The sequence below is a fragment of the Corvus brachyrhynchos genome, unplaced genomic scaffold (genome assembly GCF_000691975.1).
Source record: "Corvus brachyrhynchos isolate BGI_N302 unplaced genomic scaffold, ASM69197v1 scaffold4, whole genome shotgun sequence".
Classification (NCBI taxonomy): domain Eukaryota; kingdom Metazoa; phylum Chordata; class Aves; order Passeriformes; family Corvidae; genus Corvus; species Corvus brachyrhynchos.
The window spans coordinates 2528173-2547866 of record NW_008237878.1 but is presented as its reverse complement, the minus strand read 5'-3'; the positions used below and the strand labels follow the sequence as shown (position 1 = coordinate 2547866).

The window sequence follows — 19694 nt, the reverse complement described above, 5'->3', positions numbered from 1 at the left end:
GCTGCAGGAGTTTGGGGATTGGTGCTAGCAGCTTGTGTGGAACACCCTGGACAATAGGGGTGCAGACTGGAAATTCTGAACCTCCAGGAAATACTAACAGAAAGCTATTTGATCCTGGTACAGAAAGAGGAGCTGAGTGATCCCGTAGAAGGTTGCTGCATCCCACAAGTTCTAGTTATGTGGGAAATAAGCTTAAAATTCACTCTGCTACTTCTATAGATGAATATGTAACTGCTACTTTTTGATACTTTTAATGCAAGCAGTAAGTTAAAAGAGGGGGGAAAATGAAAATCTGAATTCTTCAGTCTCCAATCTCATGCCTGTTATCCAGAACTTCATCTGAAATCTGTTGGATTTCTGCTGTGCTTACCTGGAACAAATGGAAGTTAGGCTGTGTCTAATAACTGGCAAGTGTAGCTTTTTATTTTTGTTTGGTGTGTTAATATTAAATTGCAGGGGTATTTGGCAAACTCTTATTTGTTTTGGTCATTAAGTAGATTTGCCTTTTTAAGCGAGTGCTGCAGATTGGTCACCAGATGGACAGCCTGTTCTGAAGATGTTCTTGAGCTCTGACTTCGTGTGGTTGAACATTCTGGTTGACACTTTGTTCCTACTTTGACAGCTGGCTACTGTTACATTGTTCTGGGAAGGCTGCATGCAAGTGGACACTTGAAGGAAAAAAAACCTTAAGGTCCTTTAGGCATACTTTGACGCAACTGCTGGAGTGCCAGGAATTTGTTAGCAGCTGATTAGCTGTAGTTTACATGGGGAGGTTGGCCAAGTTTACATTGCTGTCTTTAATTGAAATGTAGCTGGCCCCTTGTAGCAGAAGGATCATTAGAGACAGAAGTTTGCAGCTTGGAGCTGACATCTTGCAGCTGCAAAATATCATTCTGTATTGTGCTGCATATTTTGGTTCTGGAGTGCTTCAAGCTGTGAAGTGCTCTTATCTAATTCCATACAGATGAGACACTGGCTTGGTATGTAAATCCACCTCTAGTACTGAATCACTGTTGAAGAACAGAATGTTTTGAGGCCCCTAAGCCACCCCAAGAGAGTTGCTAGAGGAGAGCAGGTATGTACATGGTGCTTGTCTGCCCTTTGGAGTGGTTTAGAGCATTTCCAGACTGACTTCCTCAGTGGAATGAAGTTCTCAGTAAATATTTAGAAAACATCTCATGGTTGTGTTCATGAATAGGAAGACAGAAAATGCAAAGTTACAAGTCTTGAAGCAACCTTGACTTGAACTGTGAAGTAGCTACATTCTACCTACCTGGGCAACATGAATGCTCCCTGCTTTGCTCACTGACTAATGAGTCAGGTCTCCTGAGCAGGTGCATAGGAAACAAATGTGCTCCTTTGTGGTCAGATGCCAGCTCTGCCTAGGTGGGATTAAACATCTGTGCAGGCCTGGTCCTCTTTGAAGAGTGTGAGGACATCTCAGGGCTACACAGAAGTCAAAAAAGAAAGAAATGTGTGTTGCAAACAACAAGCAACTGACTTTAGGCTAGCATTTCTGAGTCTTGAAAGGAAATAGGAGTTCTCTGTCTTTGCCTTGTATTTTTATAGACTGAAGCTTTCAGGAGTTAAAGCTGCTGATGATTCAGCTGTAAGATGCCAGTATAAACTTTCCTTATGTTAGTTGTAGCCCTTACTCCCTCGTGAAGGAGGGTGCAAGCATGACAGTCTTGCTCGGGAATTTTTCAAATCCCAGTGGACTGAGAATCCTTGTGACTTCTTGTCAGAGGTATTCCACCTGAAAACATCTCTGTTGTCATCTCTGTTCCCTGTGCTTTTCTCCTTGGTTCCCTTCCCTTTTCCCTTTCCTATGTGACTTGCCCTCTTCTCCCATGCATGAAGAGCTGAAAACACTGTCAACAGTGGCAATGACTGCTCTCTTTGTTATTAGTTCTTTCATGCCTGGAGCTGGTGATGATGCCAGGGCTGGGATCCCAGTATACTCGTTGCTGCTGGATTTGCTTCTCAGGCCTTGTCTCCTCTCATGTCTCCTGTTTCTCTTTGCACTAGTTAGTCTGTTCCTGGAGAGTTTGGCTGAATGTACTGAGGCTCCCACTTCTACATCTCCTTTTGTGGCAGTGGAAGAGGAAGCTCTCCTTTAATTCAGCTATTTGCATCTTCTAGATATGCCTTCTTCCATCTTTTAGCATTTCCCTTGCTCTCTTACCTGGCTTTTCTCTACTATGCATTAGTTTCTTGCAGGACTGAAACAAAAAAAAATAAAAATCTACTGGCATCCTTGACCCCACTTGTCTCTGCAGCTTCCTTCTACGCTGCCTCTCCTTTCATAGTGCAGACAGTGTATCATTAAACTACTCTTCTCTGGTTTATTCCTGGACCTTCTCCAACCTGGCTCTTGTTTCTTCTCTTATGCTGAAGCCAAAATGTTAGCTCTGTTCCTAGCTGAAGCCTGAAAGTCTGGCCTCTCTTGACTTGCCTGTTGGTGTTGGCCCCGTTGTTGTTGAAATGATGTGCCTTCTGTCCCCAGCAGCTCTGGGAGAAGGAAAGGGTGTTCAAGAAGGATTTCTCTGTGATTGTCCACTCATTATTTATGCATGGTACACATTCATCTGCTGTGTGCAGGTGTGATTCTGGGCTCCAGTCATATTTCTCCAGACTAAACTCGGCCTTTCTCTAAGTGTTTCTTTCAGACAGAAATCTATTTTTAGCTCTACCGTTGAAAGCTTTGTGTTCAGGGATGCTATTCCTGTTGTCTTATGTCACCCCTGTGTCAGTTGTTACTGGTGCTATTAGCATCCTGCCAGTCACTTGGTGGTGTAATCTGTGTCCTGGCTTCAGATCCCGCCTCTCTTGGCACTTAACGTATTCAAGTCATTCAGAATGGTTTGAACATTTATTTTGAAGGCCAAACATAATGTTGTGTTTAAGCTGATCAAGCTGTGAAATGCTAGGGCAGTAAAGGCCTCTCGGTCACAAACCTCCTTTGTAGGAAGTGGGAAAACAGGGAGAAGGTGTAATCTCTATCTCTGCACATAAATTATGTAGTGTGCTGGGTCTCACCTTTCTCACCTACATACACAGCTAGAAATGGGCTGTCACCTGGTGTTTCAGCTGCCATGCCATGCATATCTGGCCTTGACTGAATCTTGTTCACTGGGAATGCTGCTGCAAACAGTGAGGTTTGATGCTGTTACCATTCCTTCTGTATGGGTTCCTTTTTCTTTATGGTTGCTTTGCTCCATCCAGTGTTTGAGCTATTTGTCCTTTTCAAGGCTCTCTGGGACTTGCTTCTACCTTGCCTGGTACTCTTGAAGATGAGCTGAATATTGATTAGTGACCACGTTCTTCTCACTCAACAATTTCAGCGGATCACTTGTTGCTTTCTTCTGCACTTTTCTTCAAAACTTCTGCAGCTCTCCCAGTGTCACCTAAGCTGCTGTTAAAATTTCAAACGCTACTGGACGTTCACAAAAACTTGGCAGTCCTCATGTTGACCCGCTGAGGATTAAATAGAAATGTTTCTTACCACTAACTTGGTGTATGTCATTGCCCAACCCCTTCTTCCTGCAGCTTGCTGTCTAGTCTAAGGCAAGAAGCTGCAGGAGTTTGGGGATTGGTGCTAGCAGCTTGTGTGGAACACCCTGGACAATAGGGGTGCAGACTGGAAATTCTGAACCTCCAGGAAATACTAACAGAAAGCTATTTGATCCTGGTACAGAAAGAGGAGCTGAGTGATCCCGTAGAAGGTTGCTGCATCCCACAAGTTCTAGTTATGTGGGAAATAAGCTTAAAATTCACTCTGCTACTTCTATAGATGAATATGTAACTGCTACTTTTTGATACTTTTAATGCAAGCAGTAAGTTAAAAGAGGGGGGAAAATGAAAATCTGAATTCTTCAGTCTCCAATCTCATGCCTGTTATCCAGAACTTCATCTGAAATCTGTTGGATTTCTGCTGTGCTTACCTGGAACAAATGGAAGTTAGGCTGTGTCTAATAACTGGCAAGTGTAGCTTTTTATTTTTGTTTGGTGTGTTAATATTAAATTGCAGGGGTATTTGGCAAACTCTTATTTGTATGTTGCTATAGCAAACCTGTTGTTTCTTGGAAGAGTTCTGTAAGTGTATGTAGCAAGAGTACTTTTCACTTAATTTATGTCAACAAATCTGTAGAGGATGTTGCGTCCATTGACTTGTTTGTTCCCTTTCTTTCAATTTATAAAGGCACTTTTGGTCTTTGATATAATTTTCTATTTCAGGAAGAATATGTTCTGTTGAACTTTTTTTCTCTTCAGAATGCCATGACTTTGGAGTCAGTTCATTGCCTGTTTTGATGTGATTTGTGTTGCACTAGATTTTGTCTAAATACACTGAAATATTTACACTGATAGAAATATTTTTAGGAAACTCTGCTCCTTTCCAGTGTTCCCTACTTGTGCTTTTTCCTGAACACTTTGTCTTAATATTTTTTCTGCCCTCCTAACTCTGACTGGTTTATTATAGTCCAAGAGCAGCTTCTGTATGCTCACCTCTGTTATCTTGGAGCAATATTCACCACTGCAATTTTCTGGCTGTGGAGTTGTTTCTGCCCTTTCTTACTGCTTATTTGTCTTTTGCTTTTGCATTTTTTTTTTAGAGCCTCCACTCCTGACATGTGATTAGAGAGCTGAACACCGGGGTAGGTGGGTGGGAATAAAGGGAGAGGCACACTTTGTCGCAGCTGATTGATGGCAGTGTCTTTGGTCTGAAATATCTACCCTAGTTATTGCTGTGTCAGGTGAACGAGCTTAGTCACACCGCTGACTGCGCGTGCGGTTTGGAATTGCTGCTGCTGGATCATTCCTGGCAAGTTCTCTCTAGTGAGGTGTTGCTATGAGAAGGCCTCAAAACATTTTGAAATCACTGCATGTGGAATGATAATATGGAAATACCTTAATGTGTTTGAAAGATGTTAAAACTCTTCACACTGGGAGTGAGCACAGCAAGGCTCTGGTTTTGCTGGCATAACCTTGTGCCAGCATGTTGGAAGCCCACAGGACTTTGGGGCACAGGTTGCAGTGAGAGCTGGGTGCTTATCTCAGATGCAATCTTTGGGTATTTGTCTATCTTCAGGATTTATTATGTTGAGTTCACTTTTATGAAGGAGGCAAAGAAAGGATGTGAGGTTTCTATGTGATGTCCATTGGGAAGATGTGGACTCAGAACTGTGTCTCCTTCCAACTTGATACAGGGTGAGGAGAAGCTTCTTAATTGCCTTCTGAGATACATGATCTTACTTGAAAGAGGCTAACTGCTTCTGTCAGGAGGTGTATGGTCATGTGATGGAGTTTTTTGGTGGTGGTTGTGGCTTTTCTGGTTGAGTTTTTGGTGTTTGATTTTGGTGTTTCCTCCCAACCCTCCCCAGCCTGTCAGCTCCATAGGCAGCTTCTGGAAGTTCTCATTCTGAGCTCTGTCCGTGTTGGTGAACAGTCTGCAGAGGAATGTGTTCAGCAGCTGACACAAAACTCCACGATCTGGGTGCTCAGCTGTTTACTCTGAGCAGAACAGTTTGTCTGTTGTGCCTGGGCTCGAACACACATAACAATTCCTCATCTCTAGTTCCAGCTTGGAGTGCCTGCCTCAGCCTTCCCATGTGCATCTTCCTGTGTGCTTGCAGGAAGGTTGAAAACACACTAAAGTAGATGTGTGGTGTGGAAGGTGTGCTGTAGCACTCAGAAACATTTAAAGCCTCTCAGAACTGACTGCTGTAAGCATGAGGCTTCTTCAAAATGCAAGTGCTGTGCAGAGGTGATCCTGGATGCATTAACTCTGGCATCTCTCTTATCAGACTACTAAGAGAAAAGCCGTTTAAGCCAGCCTACTATAAAAAAACCTCATAATTTCAACACTTTTAATAAGTGAACAGGAGTTTTAGAAATTTCTAATTCTATAGTGAAGAGGGAATGTTTGAGGGGAACAAGAAAAAGCCTGCTGCTGTAAAAATCGGTTTGTTCCTGTCTGTGCCATGGATATTGAAAAGTGGGTGTCTTAAAGACTCAAAAGTGTGGGAAATGGTAAGTGCCACAAGCTTAGCATGTTAATTATGGCCCATTTACCTGACAGGTAAGAGCTTTTCAAATTTTGCCTTTAGATTGCTGATGTCAAATGATAAATACCTGTAATGAATGGAACTTTGTAAAACTTTGTTTCCTTTTATCTTCTTTTAAACCTATCTTTTAAATGTGTTTGCAGGGACCAGCCACCTGTGTAGCGTTTTCAAGAGATGGAGACTTCTTTGCTTCTGGAGGTTCTGATGAACAGGTATCTGATTCCTTTCTGAGTTATAATCCAGATTCACATTTCTTTAAAAGCTGCTGCTTTTTGTTCTCTGTTGTCAATGGGAAAAGCAAAAGTGTACTCTGTATGTCTGGACCATGCTGAAGTGACTTGCTGTTGTGTTAACATCATCTCTGGAGGTCAAACCCAATTTTTTGGTGGTAATTTAAGACATGTAGCCTTCCAAGAAACTCACACTCAATTACCAAACTGCAAACAGGCCCATTGCACAAGCCTGTGCTGCAAATATGTCCTGGTTTTAACACAGTGTGAGTTGCCCTGCTGAAGACACTGACAGACTTCAGCCCAAAGCAGTGGTCTGAGTAAGGATCCACTTTTCTGTCATCATTCCTCAATGAGCTGTGTTGCATTGCTCTTAATCCCCAGGTTGGACCAGGTGGCAATGCCCATCTTTAACAGCACCTTTGCTAGCTGTGAAGAGACAGATTTGTCTATTCACTAAGAACATCACTTTTTCCCCTGTTGCACAATGGAATGGCCTTGTTGGTTAACCATGCAACTGTGAAAGAAAATTGCTTTTATTTCATGCAAAGCAGTGGTGAAAATTTGTAAATGAAAAATGAATGCTCTTTTTGATAACCAAATGAACTGTTTTGTTTCTTGGGTGTCTTTTAGACCTCTGAAATCGTTGATTGGATTGCTCTTTACTTTATTTTAGACTTGTAGAGTCACTGCTAAGGGGTTTAATCCCTAGATTTCCTCTTTATATGTTGAAGTGATTTATGTGTTAGAGGCCTCTTTTCTGAAATCAGTACTGGGTTATGCAGAGCAGAGGCCTATAGGTGGGATTTAAGTTTGATATCCAGCTGACAAACTAGCTTAAGATCTCTAATGCTGGTCTTAGTACTAACTCTCCTTTTCCTCTGAATGAGTCTCATGATAAATGAGTGACTGGTTGGTTGGAGCGTGGCTGATAAATGTCATAATGCTGAGCATGGTATTTTAAAATATTTGTGGTTTAATGGTGTATTCTTTGTGTTGCTTTGAAGTTCTCTTGGTCATTCTAGTTTAATGATGTTCTTGACCCAAAGGATGTTGAAAGAGGTCACTTATCCATTGAGAACTCAGTTGAGCTGGGTCTGTATTCAGTAGCATATTTACAGACAGCATCCTTAATCTAAGCAATGGCAAAGCTCTTCTAGGGAAACTTTGTGTGGATCTGCTGACTTTTCTCTGAAGGGTTGAAAAAATTGACCTATAAGCAAACTTAGATAGAAAATTTTAATGGAGTTAACTTTCTTCTGCAGGTGATGGTGTGGAAGACTAACTTTGATGCAGCTGATTATGGTGATGCAGTGAAACCCCAGAAATATGGCAGCAGTGTGGATGTGACCCATGGCACTGGGGTAGGTCAGAGACCAGTAATTGTGGAGAGTTCCTTTTCAGTACACTTTGTGCAGCTTGAGAGTGTGTGACTCAGTGACTGAATCCTTCCCTGCTATTTATTTGAGCTGCAAGATACCTGTTTTTTAACTAACCTTGTATTATTTGTTTTTGTTTAACTGTACTTACTTCATAGGGTAATGATGTATAATGATCTTAAAAGGAAGATAAACTTAGTGCATGTATAGATGTGGTTTTTTAGTAACAACCCCTGTTTAACAATGTGTGGTTCATAATGACATGAATGATAGTTCACAAAAAAAAGCAGATGTTGAAAAAAAAAAGAGCAACATTTGAAGTTGGCTTTGCTAGCTGATATGAATCCTTCAGGCTGGTGTCAGTCCTGAAAATAGAATTCACAATACCTTTTCACTGACAGTCAGCAAAGACAAAAAAATATTGCTGTGTGTAGGTGTCACACATGACAAATAGGTGACATATTGTACTGGAGCTTCTTTCCTGAATACCTGGAGACATTAGTTCATATCTGTTCCCTGAATCATGTGTTGAGACCTCTGAGTTCTGACTGTACCTGAGGATAAATCCAGCAACTGAGTAATTCAGTGATGCACTGATCTAAGTGGAACTGATGTTTGCTGTTACAAAAGTGACCCTTTAAAGCTACTGCCCGTACAAGCTGTAATTTTTGTGATGATTCATTGAAACATCTTTGTTTTGTCTTGTCAGTCTCTGGATATTTTTGATACATTTGGGTGCACTTAACAGGATTCTGCTGTATGTTATTACCGTAGCTGGTTTTTGGTTAGTCTTGTTCAGCATGAGCTGTAAGCTGAAAGGCTCCTTGTGAACTGTGGGGTCTGTGCATAAGTGGCATTACCCCAGCTGAAGGGTAAACTTTTAGCCAACATCTCTTGCTCTGAGGCAGTGTCTTTGACCATATCAGTTTAGATCTTTACTGGGGTACTGATGTTACGTTATCTCTCAAAAACAGTGGTGTTTTTATTTCATATGACTTCAGTCCATTGCTGGAGATACTGGAATAGCCGTAATGTTTTGGGATGGACAAGATTTGAGTCTGCAGCTCTAAGCCTGATGCCCTACTATGTGGAGTGCTGTGTAAAGAAAGCAAACAAAACCAGAGGTTGGTTAGTGCTGGGTTAGTGGGAGAGCATGGGAGGAAGCAGTCACATAAGGAAGGAGGAGGTGAAAGTGTTTATTGATCCTTGGCTGGTTTTGGCTAAATCTGACTTCTTCCTTTTCCTCCCCTCCTGTGTTCTAACTCTAAAGTTATGCAGGCTATGAAACTATCAGTCCAATGACCTCTTTGTTTATTAGCCTGTTGAACTGGTCTAGCTTTGAACTCTATCTGTTTTAATTTAAAATATGGCACAGTGTAATACTGGGCTGAAATGCAGCAGAGGCAAATCCTTTCTGGGAGAAAAATACCTCTTTTGGTTTGTAACATGCCAATGAATGGCTTAAATAATAAATAATGTAGACAAGGTGTCAGCTAATGGGAGGTGATGGTAAATTCACCCTCTCCTGTGCTGCTGTTATTGCCAGAGCATATTATCCAGTAGTAATTTAAAGAAAGGAATAAAATGCCTGAGCTCTTCTAAAACTTAGTTCTTCATTATAAAACCTCTTAAGATGTCCATTGAAGGGAGCTGCTGAACAAATCCATAGAGCAATGACTAACCACCCTGAACATCTATCCCTCCAACAAAAACTATTCCCCTGTGGAAGAGGGTTTACCTGGCCAAACATCCAAGGGATGCTGCTGGGACCAGCTGTTTGTGTGCTACTGACAGGCAAATGTGTGTCATGTGCTGGTGGCTGACAAGGGTTTGCTCTTCTGATGCTCTGAGCCTGTAGGAAACAGGGCACTTTGTATTCTGAGGTGTAATGTGTTGGTTTGGACCAGGTGCTGTGTATTTGCAGAGGGAGAAGTGAATCCATGCTCAATCATGCAGCAGAAACATACTTTGGTTTGGGGTCCTAAATTACTTCAAAGGAGTTTTTTTGAACTGCCACCCAAATGCAAGCTTTGGCTTGGGCATGCAGCATGGGAGCTGCAAAATATAGCTAGTACTATATCCTTGGATTAAATTGAATTAAATTAAAATTGCTAAAGTTAGGAGGAGAGGAATAAATAATGTCTTCTGAGAGCTTGTTTTGAATACCCTAGGTTAAGATTAAATTTAGAATTGATCTGAAATGTTCTTTGCTGTTAAAAAGAAACTGATATCTCTGAAAATGGCTTCATTTGCTATTTTAAGTATAACCTGAGCATGAAAATCTTGGCTCCATAGTAACTTGTACACTCATGTCAGTCTCCTCTTGCCTTTCAACTGAATGTCATGTCTTGTATCTTTTAGAAATACATCATACTGGGCTCTTTAAGAGTACCATTGCTCCTACAACTCACTGCAAGACTTAAATTTCACTGTATTTTAATTTCTTTCTTTTTTAGAGCCAAATGCTTGCTTTTTTAATAGTGAATTGCTTATTTTGGTGGGTTTTGGGTAGTTGAGATAGTTATTTTTCCTGTCAAATTCAGACTTGAAGCTCCCACCTGCAGATCTTGATTTCATGCCAAGGTCACCTTTTCCTTCAATGAAAAGTGAACCTACTCCTTCTTTCTCTACTGCTGTGTTAGTGTGCCAGGATTCTGCCTATTGAATAATCCTGAGATTTTGCAGACATTTCAGGATTTAATTACATTTAAAATAGACATAGAGGTTATTATTTGGTTTTGGTACCCCTAAAATACATGAACACTATTCTTGACACATCTTGAACCTGTTTTCACCCTTAGGTCCATGAGAATATTTTTCCAAGGAGAGCTTATAATGCTGTGTAGCTGTATAATTTTTTTGTTAAGCATTGTGAAAGCACAGATATTAATGAAAACAGTGGCTGTGTAAAACCACTCAGTGCAGTATCTGGTTTCTCATGGAGAGAAGCTGACTAACATGCAAGAAAGAATAACTGAATACAGACATCAAAACTAGTTTGTCATCAAGTTGAATAGGAAGAAAAAACAATCCTAAATAAGCTGTGGCATAAGAGTCATGAAAAATTGTCAAGGTTGGTGAGCTTGAAAACAAACTCGCTCCAAACCAATTTTCACTTCCATAGGCAGAGGGAGACTGGAGGCTTTAGAAGATGCTGGTTTCTCAGGCAGTTGGGTCAAGTTCGGTATGAATCAGGGTATTGGACGTGTTTGTAACAATAGACATGAACTTCAAAGTTGCTCTGCCCACCTGCTTGTGTTTTCTGTAAATATAGGAGGCTTGGGTGATGCAGCTTGCTTTGAAAGTAGAACTGATCTGTGCAAGGACTAATGCAAATGAAAGAGAAGGACACCATGGGCAGGAGTTGCAGTCATGACTATGGTGTAAAAGCGTAGATGTAAAGGCGTGATAAGCCACTAAAGCTGTCAGAAGTGAATTCTAAGTGTGTTAGCATAGATGTGAGACTGTAAATGTTAGATCAGAAGTAGTACCTCTGCAATAAATGCTTGCTCTTAAATTATAGGCTAACAATTGTTACTTTAAAGTGTTGCATAATCACCTTGAAACCCAAAGTTCAGGGCAAGCACTCCTGGTGTGTGCGGTGGGAAGCTGATGAGAAGAAATGAAGTCTTGCAGTCCTGTGCCTTGATCCTGTGAGTGTGCTTGCTTTGATCTAGAATCTAAAGGGTAAATTCATATTCTATGCTGCAGTATTAAGTGGTGAGGACTTAAAGGAAAATCAGAATGAGAGGTATGGACTTTGCATGTGATTTCAAAAATACAGGCTCTTGCGCTTGTCTGGGGTCAGTAACGGTAAGCATTTGGGTCTGTCTGGGTGAAGAGTTGTGCAGGATCAGATCAGAGGACGTGTTCACTGTTCTGATAAGTTGTGAAAACGTTCCTCATATGATCTATTTTTTCCAGAGAGGGCAGATAATGTGTTTTATTTTGGGGGTTTGGTGGTGGATTATTTTTTTTTACAAGTACAAGGAAGGCTTTGCATGTGTGGTTACAGCTGACATGAGTGTGCATGAACACTTGTTTTATTATGGGACAGATTTGCTGCTGTTGTTGGCTAATTCTGGGAAGGCTGTGCTTGGTCAAATGTCACAGCAATGCTGAATGGTTGATGTCACGTGGATGGTTAGAAAGTGCTTGGGTGTTTATCTAAACACTGAAAATTGTGAATAAAAGCATTGTAGTATAAGCTAAGTGGGTAAACAGTTTTTCTGTGAAATATTATGGAAAATAGGAAATATGCATTGGTATAGAGATTTTTTGCTCAGGTTTAAACATAAACCTTCTGCAGGCATGTTGTAACTCTGTGTGAAATATTACTTTGCAAAGGAGGAGGCTGATGAGGAGACTTTAGCCTCAGCCTCTGCACATGGCTTTCTAATGAAAAATACCTTAAAACTTGCTTGTGCTGAGGTACCTCAGAAGCAAAGCTGTCTTCAACTGGAGGCATGAGGGCTTCAGCCCAAAAGGCAGTGAAATGCACAGGCTGTGTGTGTGGTCTGCTTATCTCAAACTAGGAGTATCCTGGCGAGAGGTAAGAGCTACAGCAGAACACAAGCTTACAGGTGATGGGGAAATGTTTCTCCTGTCACTGCAGCTGTAAATTCTGCAACCACAGAACTTGAATATATGAATATATGAAAAGTTAAATTTTCAGCTCCTGGTAGGATTCTGAGACCTGCTCACATAAGTGGATGTGCAGACAGACTCAAAAAGAGGTAATCCCTTAGTGGGGCAATTTAGGAGACATGGGCAGAAGTGAGAACTGTCCTCTGACATTCTCTTGCCAAGAAGTCTTTCAGCTCTTGTGAAATTCAGGAGCACAAACGTCTTACATAGCCTTAGCTCCTATGAAGTTAAATGGCACTCACTTGTGGAGATACCAGATTTGTAGGCATAGCTCACCTTCACAAAGAGAGGCTTGGTAAGAGCAGAACTTCAGCAGAAAGGACTTTGAAACAAGTAGCCTGTGACTCTTCAAATGTGTCTTTCGGCTAAGATGGACATTTAGGCTCTTTTGACACTGCTGGGTTTAGAGCTTTCTCCAGGCCTTGGGCTGTGCTTATTTCTTCAAGGGTAAATTTTCCAAAATAGTCCTGTGGGATAGGATTGGAGGCAAATTCCAGAAAACGTGATCTGATCATAAAGTTTTCTGAGGCCCATAACTGAATGTCCAGAGCTGACTCCACCTCTCTCCTTTGCTGGTTGGGTTTGTGTGGTGACCTCGGGTGCCTCCTGTGCTCAGCCCATGGTCTCGTGCTGACTGCAGCAGTTCATCCTGTCAGCCTGTCCTTGTGTAAACAAATTCCTTCTGAATTACTCATAGGCCAGATGTGCCTCTTTTTTTGACCTTTTGGCTTCCAAATTGGTAACTATCTAATTTTGGCACTTGTTAATGCTTACAAATCCTGTTATACCTTTTTTTTTAACTTGTTGTGAAATTCCTTCCTGGGAATCAGTTTCATTGCATAGAGCTGCAGCTCTTTGCGATGGGATGTGAACATGGGTTTTTGTTTGCACCTTCTCCACCCCCTTCTGTTTATTTAATTTTAAGCATTGTAAGGGAGGCATCCTGTATTCAAGAGCAGGGATCCAGCCTTCAGCCTACAGCGAGGATGTAGTCTGCAAAGTGATTATTTTTCCTGATCTACTGTCACCTTACTTTTTGGAGGATTCCCACTCTAGGAAGCTTTAGTCTGGTGCACAATTGCCTTCCTCCTGGAATAGGTAGGTAGATTATTTACTTAAAAGAACAACAGTGTGATGAGTACTCCAGATGTTTCCACTGTTCTCTATCCTACTTGACTGTCTAAGCGGAAACTTCGTAGGGATGAGCTGGAGTCTTGCTCTGATTGATCATGGGAGCTCTTCTGTACATCCTTCCCAAGCAGGGTGGTTGCAGGTGGTTACCCATAGCTGCCTCTCCTTTTATTGAAAGAAGCCCACTTGCCCAAGCCTGTTTTGAGGTGTGGTCTTGTGATTGTTTTGTGAGGGGACAGATGTTCAACAGGAACAGAGAAAAAGAGATTGAGAGCAGCCCTGAAGAGAAAGACTTGAGGATGCTGGTTGACAAGAAGCTTGACATGACCTAGCAGTGGGTCACTTGCAGCCCAGAAGGCCAAACGTGTCTTGGGCTGCATCCAAAGCCCCATGGGCAGCAGGTTGAGGGAGTTAATTCTGCCCCTCTGCTCTGCTCAGGTGAGACCCCACCTGCAGTGCTGCCTTCAGCTCTGGGGCCCCAGCATGACAAAAATGTGTACCTGTTGGGGTGGGTCCAGAAGAGGCTATGAGGATGATCAGAGGGCTGGAGTACCTCTGCTGTGGAGACAGACTGAGAGAGTTGGGATTGTTTAGCCTGGAGAAGACTTCAGGGAGACCTTAGAGCCCCTTCTGGTACCTACTACAAGAAGAGCTGGAGAGGGTGTTTGGACAAGGGCATGGAGAGACAGGACAAGTGTCTTGGCGAAGGACGTGAGAGAGATGAAGAGGCAGCCCCCTCAGCTTGGCTTTCCAAGGGGCTCTGAATGACTGCAGCAACCTGCAAGAGCTTTGCCTGGTAGTGGATGGGAGCAGCTGTGCTGCTACAACTGTTTTCCCTTGTGTTCTGGTTTGACAGGATTTCTTGCAGAAATAAGAGGATCAGCTTTTAATTTCTGTCATCTTACAGTGAATAGATTTGTTCTTAGACTCTGGAACAATAAGGCAAGTCCTGACAAGTCATTATTGGTCAGAATAAAAATTGCCTTTTAAGTTCAGCATCTCAGGCTAATTAATGTAAATTCTCCCACTTAGGTTGCTGCTGTATGTGGCTTGTTTTAATGCTTGACTCATAATTCAAAGAAATGAGATGGAGGCAAGATTTTAAAGTTTTTTTTCAAGTTGCAGTTCTGTGCCAGCTTGAAGATGGATGAAATTAGCTTAAGCTTTAAAAGTTTCTAAGATCTCAAACTTTTCTGCTAAAATTCAAACTTCAAGAGTAATAACAAGTGCGTGTCTGTGTCTGTATTTACATATACATGGCATGCATTTTTATACATGTATATAAGTAACAAAGTAGGCATGCACAAGATTTGTATGTTACACGGGGTATATTTACTCAATTCAGTGGAAAAAGGCAATTTATTCTGATGAAGGGAATAAGCTGGAAGCTGTTGTTCCCACTTCAGGAGATCACTGTTTGTCTTGCCTTGGAGGCTGATGCTTTTGGTGTAAAAGAACCTGTAGCTGGACAACCCAAGGTTGAGAATAAACACTTTTTTCCGATGTTTGGCTGCCTTTTCTTGGGAGTTTTTCTCCAAAAAACAGGACCAGAAAGAAGTAGTTCAATTCTTGGTGACATTTCTTACCAATGGTTTTCATACTTACGTTTTTGTTCCTATCATGGCTTGTTTCCACATAAGAGCATTCCTTTGAAATTTTTATTGTTCTTATTCTCCAGGAGCAATGTTAGACAGTTGAGCATCACCTGTGCAACAAAGCTTAATTATTCCATACTGAATTCTGGAAGACCTCTTCCTGTTTCCTAAAGAAACGCTAGGGCTGATGGGAGGGGAAAATTGGTTAAGGGAGATAAAAGGCCTAAGCCAAGCAGGAAACACAAATCTAAAATGTTGAAGGCCACCCTGAGCTTTTCCTTCTCAAGAAATGTAGACTTGCTTTATTTTTTTTTAAGAATTGGTAGTCATTAAGTTTCTTCTGTCACTGGGCTTTCAATGTCTGGCATTACTATTTCTCATTTCGCTCTTCACATGAATACCATTTGTGTTTTTGGAAATGCAATATGTGCCAAACTCCCATTTGTCTTCAGTGTTGCCTTGAAACTGAGGGTACTACTGTCTGTCCTGGTTTAAAAGTGACACTTACAGACTATAGGGGTAAGTAGACTGGACCAACAGACAGTGAACCACAGAGCAAGGTCACTGAAACATGGGAGTGGAACAGCTTTTCCCTTCTGGTGAGGACCATTTCTTGTCTGGAGATTGCCAGACAGGGTCCACTTGCAGAGATAGGATACTGGTGTTTCTGCAAGCAAATCCAAATTTCAGTCCTAGTCCTTCCTTTTCTGTATGGACAGGCTGTTTTGTACATTTTTGAGTACCTTAGCTGGCCACTAGCTCTTCCCTGTTCCTGTCCTCCCGGGCATTTTGGTCAGCAGAGCTGGATGCTCTGATGCTGTATCACTTAAAATACACAAGCCTGCTTCATCCGCCTCCTTCTGCCAGTGCTTCACTTAGGCTTTGGCACAAGAGTGCCTTGGGATTTAAATGGGTTTGAGACGTCCCTAGTAACTCTTATTTCTTCCTGAGTTTATCAGAAGGTTAATATTTATTAGCCTATGGTGAAACATGGCTGTTACAGTAGAGCTGCCAAATTTTACTGGCTTTTATTAACACCAATAGGGAGGAGGGTTCTGCGTAAATAATTGCATCAAACCCAACATACCTTTTGTCTGAAGCAAAAATAAAAGGTAAGTAATGTTCTTTTCACTTCCCTTCCCCTTTCTTTCTCTCCCTCCCAAATTCCCTTCATTATTACAGTTTGAATTCTGACATAAGAGTTGAGCACAGATAAATGGTCATATACATTGTTTCACAAAGCTAATTTAACTTGTATTCTAAATTGAGTTGTTACTCTATGCTGGTCTGGACAGTAGATGTAGAGTAATGCAAGTTTTGAAGAATGTGATTGCTCCAGAAATTTCAGTACTGCCTTGAAGAGGGGATGCTTTTCCAGACCAGAGAAATGTGCTCGTGCTCAGTCAATGATATTTTGTGTGCAGCAGGGAAAACTGAGGTTACGTCTCAGCTTTTCATGAGCCCTCCCATCTAGCATGGTGTACTCCATCTGACCTTCCTGTGGAGCTTACCTTGAAGCTGACATGCTTCCACTGGATGTCACTGTTGCTCTTCTGGAGCACGTTTAAAGTATCTCTTTACCTGTGGTGAAAATGACTCCTCAGAGCAGACTTTTAAAGATATTTCTCTCTTCTTTGGATTAGTAGAATTAGGGTCCAGATGAACTGTGTACGCCACCTTTGGGGGTTTTTAGGGGAATTTTTTCAGCTAAGATAGTGAATTTGATTGCTCTAGGGAATTTTAATATATTGAAGATCTGTGTTGAACTGAACACATTGGATGTATGTGTTGCTTAAGGGGTATGCTGTCTTTCTAGATACTTGAAAATTAATTCTTGGCAGCATCATACTGTCTTAAAAAAAACCTCACCAAATCACAAAACCCTCAAAAGAGTAAATACACTGTGTTAATTAACTGAAAGGGACTTAAAGGTGGAGCTGAACCTACCCCCTTCACACCATTCAGTTCTTCCCATCCAGTAGAGAGAGGTGAGGAGAAGGGAAAAGAAATATTTCCTTTGGACTGAATTATAAGAATCCTGCATTTTATTAGTAGGTGTAAAACTGAGGTAGGTGGTTTGTATCAATATGTCTCCTGAGGATCACCATTTAAGAAGTAAAACGGCATTTTTTAGTCGTCTCTTGCAGTTTGCAATGGCTGCACATGTGTTGTGTAGTTCATACCTGCCCCCCACCCCCTGATCAGCACTGTAATTATGGCCAGGATGCTGTTTAGCCAGAACAATTTTCATAAGAGGCTCAGTAAGAGACCTCTGGAATGAAGGCTGATTAATTTTCCCCTTCCCCCAAGTAGTTGCCTTGTGCTGTCTTTAAGTGGTTGCTATAAATAAATCACTTCTGTTTTCCTTTTGTCACTGAGAGCTGTATTGTATTCTGAAACTGCTCATCTCTTCTTCCTTTAATGTTCAGCTGCTCCTTGCTCTACTCCCAGTGCTTAATACGCAGATGTCGTAATAAGATATTTAATGGCAAAGACATTTGTTTGGTTGTGCCAAATAAATCGCGCACTTGAACTCTGAAATGAATTAAACCTCTGCAGCAGTGCCATTGTTTCTGGTGCCTGTCCCCAGGATTCAGCTGGCACTTTACCCACAGGTGAGTCAGATGAGAGCACAGGTGTCTCTGCCTGTAATTATGATGGTCATTGGTACTGAAACTGACACAATTATGTATTTTTGCGATGTTTTTCTAAATCTGTTAGAATTTAAATCCCTGGTGGCTGGCTCACCACATGATATAGATTGTCATAGGAGAAGGGTGTCTGTAGTTTGGTCTCTAAGGGTTTTCTTGTTCATTCTTGGGAACAGCAGCTGATTTAGTCTGCTTTTACAGCATTTGATAATGTTTCAGTGTGGAGGCGATTTGGTTCTTCCTCAGCTGGGTACACACTTCCTAGAACCGAATAGTCAAAGACCTTGGTCAGTTGGAAGCCTCCTTTTTGGAAGTCACTGCTGTGACCCACTGTCACAGTGTTTATTTCCTGGCTGGCTGTGTCCCTGGTTTAGACAGAGGCACTAACTCAGACCCTCATTGCTGGAGGCTGTAGCTATGTGTTATCTTGATGATGGTGAGCAGTAAGGAGCCTTTCAAGCAGCTGTGGTGTTTGAAATGGGACAGTATGCCATGTTGTCATGCTTCTGTTTTTAAATGTAGATATATTTCTATTCTTGGGGCTGTTGCCTTCAGGAGCCCCCATGGCCTTACTGGAGGTAGATTACTTGGCTTTTTGTGGGGGTGGTATGTAGCCTGTGAGGTGAGCAGCAGAATGTGGCATCTGACAGCTCTGGCTTCAGCTTGACATGATGAGGGACCATCTGACCCCTAAAGCATCAGTGTGGGACCATCTCTGCAGTATTGCCCTTGCCAGACTCCTAAACTTTGTGAACTGTAGCAAAGAGAATATAGACTCTGAGTTCAAACCCCCGAAGCTTTTTATGAAAAGCTGTCTGACATATGCTGTAAAGATAGATGGAGAAAATCTGTTGGTACAGTCATTTTTCTGCTCTGTGAGTCAGCTTGTTCTAATGGGTTTTGAAGAGGATAGCTCATCATTATTTGGGGTTTTTAAGTGCAGGTTGTATGCAGTGTTAGCTCACTCAAATTTCTGCTGTGCCATGATTGACTGGCCTGAAGTTACATTATCAACATAAGCTAGTCAGCCTTAAAATAGAAAGAAAATGTTTTTTCATGCTAGTTACCCATTGAAAAGCAGTGGTTTGTGGTTTTTGTTTGTTTTCACTTTTAAATTTAAGCAGCAAATAGCAGGTTTTTAAAACTGGATTGATCTCATCTCTGCAAGAACATATTTTAGTTGATAAAGTCACTGCATCGGTGAGCAATGTGTGGCTCTTGGGCTCCCTGCAGCACAGGAGTAGCTGGAGCGTGGCTCCCATGCTGAGGCAGATCTGTGTGACCTGAAGTGTGGGCTCTGTTGGCTGAGGGCTTGTAGATAATACAAATTATTCAAGCAGGTGGGAGGAAGGAAATTAGCAGAGGCTGGTGTGGCTGGTACCACCTGATACCCAGCTGCATCCCTGGCCTGTGGTGGAGCACAGTGATCCCTGTGGAGCAGTGGCTCTATGTGTCATTTAAACCTTTCCCTTCTTTCCTGCTCCTTATGCAAAACTGGCCATGTGAAGCTTGGCTGGAGGAGGATGGTTTGATTGGCAGGGTCTGAAAGGATGGTCAGCTCCTACTAGCAATTAGTGGCCAGCAGCAAGGCATTCTCCTGTCAAAGCTGCTACTGCTGCAGCCTCTTTGTTCCTTTTCTTTTCCTCACCCCTTCCAGTCTCCACCTTCCCTAGGTACTCATATTTCTGCTCCTTGTACTACTTATTGCATATTTTGCCTGTGTGTTGAGCTGGATCTCAGCCTTGGGAGCCTTTCTGTGGCCTCAGTCAGTGGCTCCCCGCAGCACAAGGGGTTTTGTGTATATTTTTAAAATATATATATAATTTTTTGTACGCGTGTATGTATCTTCGTGATGTACTGAACAGTTTGGTGGTTAAAGTTATGTGAGCTGGTCTAAGGCCTTGTTGCAGTTTAGTTGCACATCTGCACACATCTGGCCTCAAATACAGAGAGGAACAGGTAGATCATTTCTGTGCTGGTGAGAAATGCATTCCTG

General features: G+C 41.9%; 1 protein-coding gene across 2 annotated transcripts in view; it reads left to right on the top strand.

The window, feature by feature from the left end:
* POC1A (POC1 centriolar protein A) overlaps positions 1–19694 on the top strand; it is a 57328-nt gene that overhangs the window by 24443 nt on the left and 13191 nt on the right. For both annotated transcript variants that reach the window (XM_017732375.1, XM_017732374.1), the window contains exons 8-9: positions 6209–6277; positions 7561–7659. In XM_017732375.1, the coding sequence (XP_017587864.1) occupies positions 6209–6277; positions 7561–7659 (168 nt within the window). The remainder of the gene's footprint in view (positions 1–6208; positions 6278–7560; positions 7660–19694) is intronic.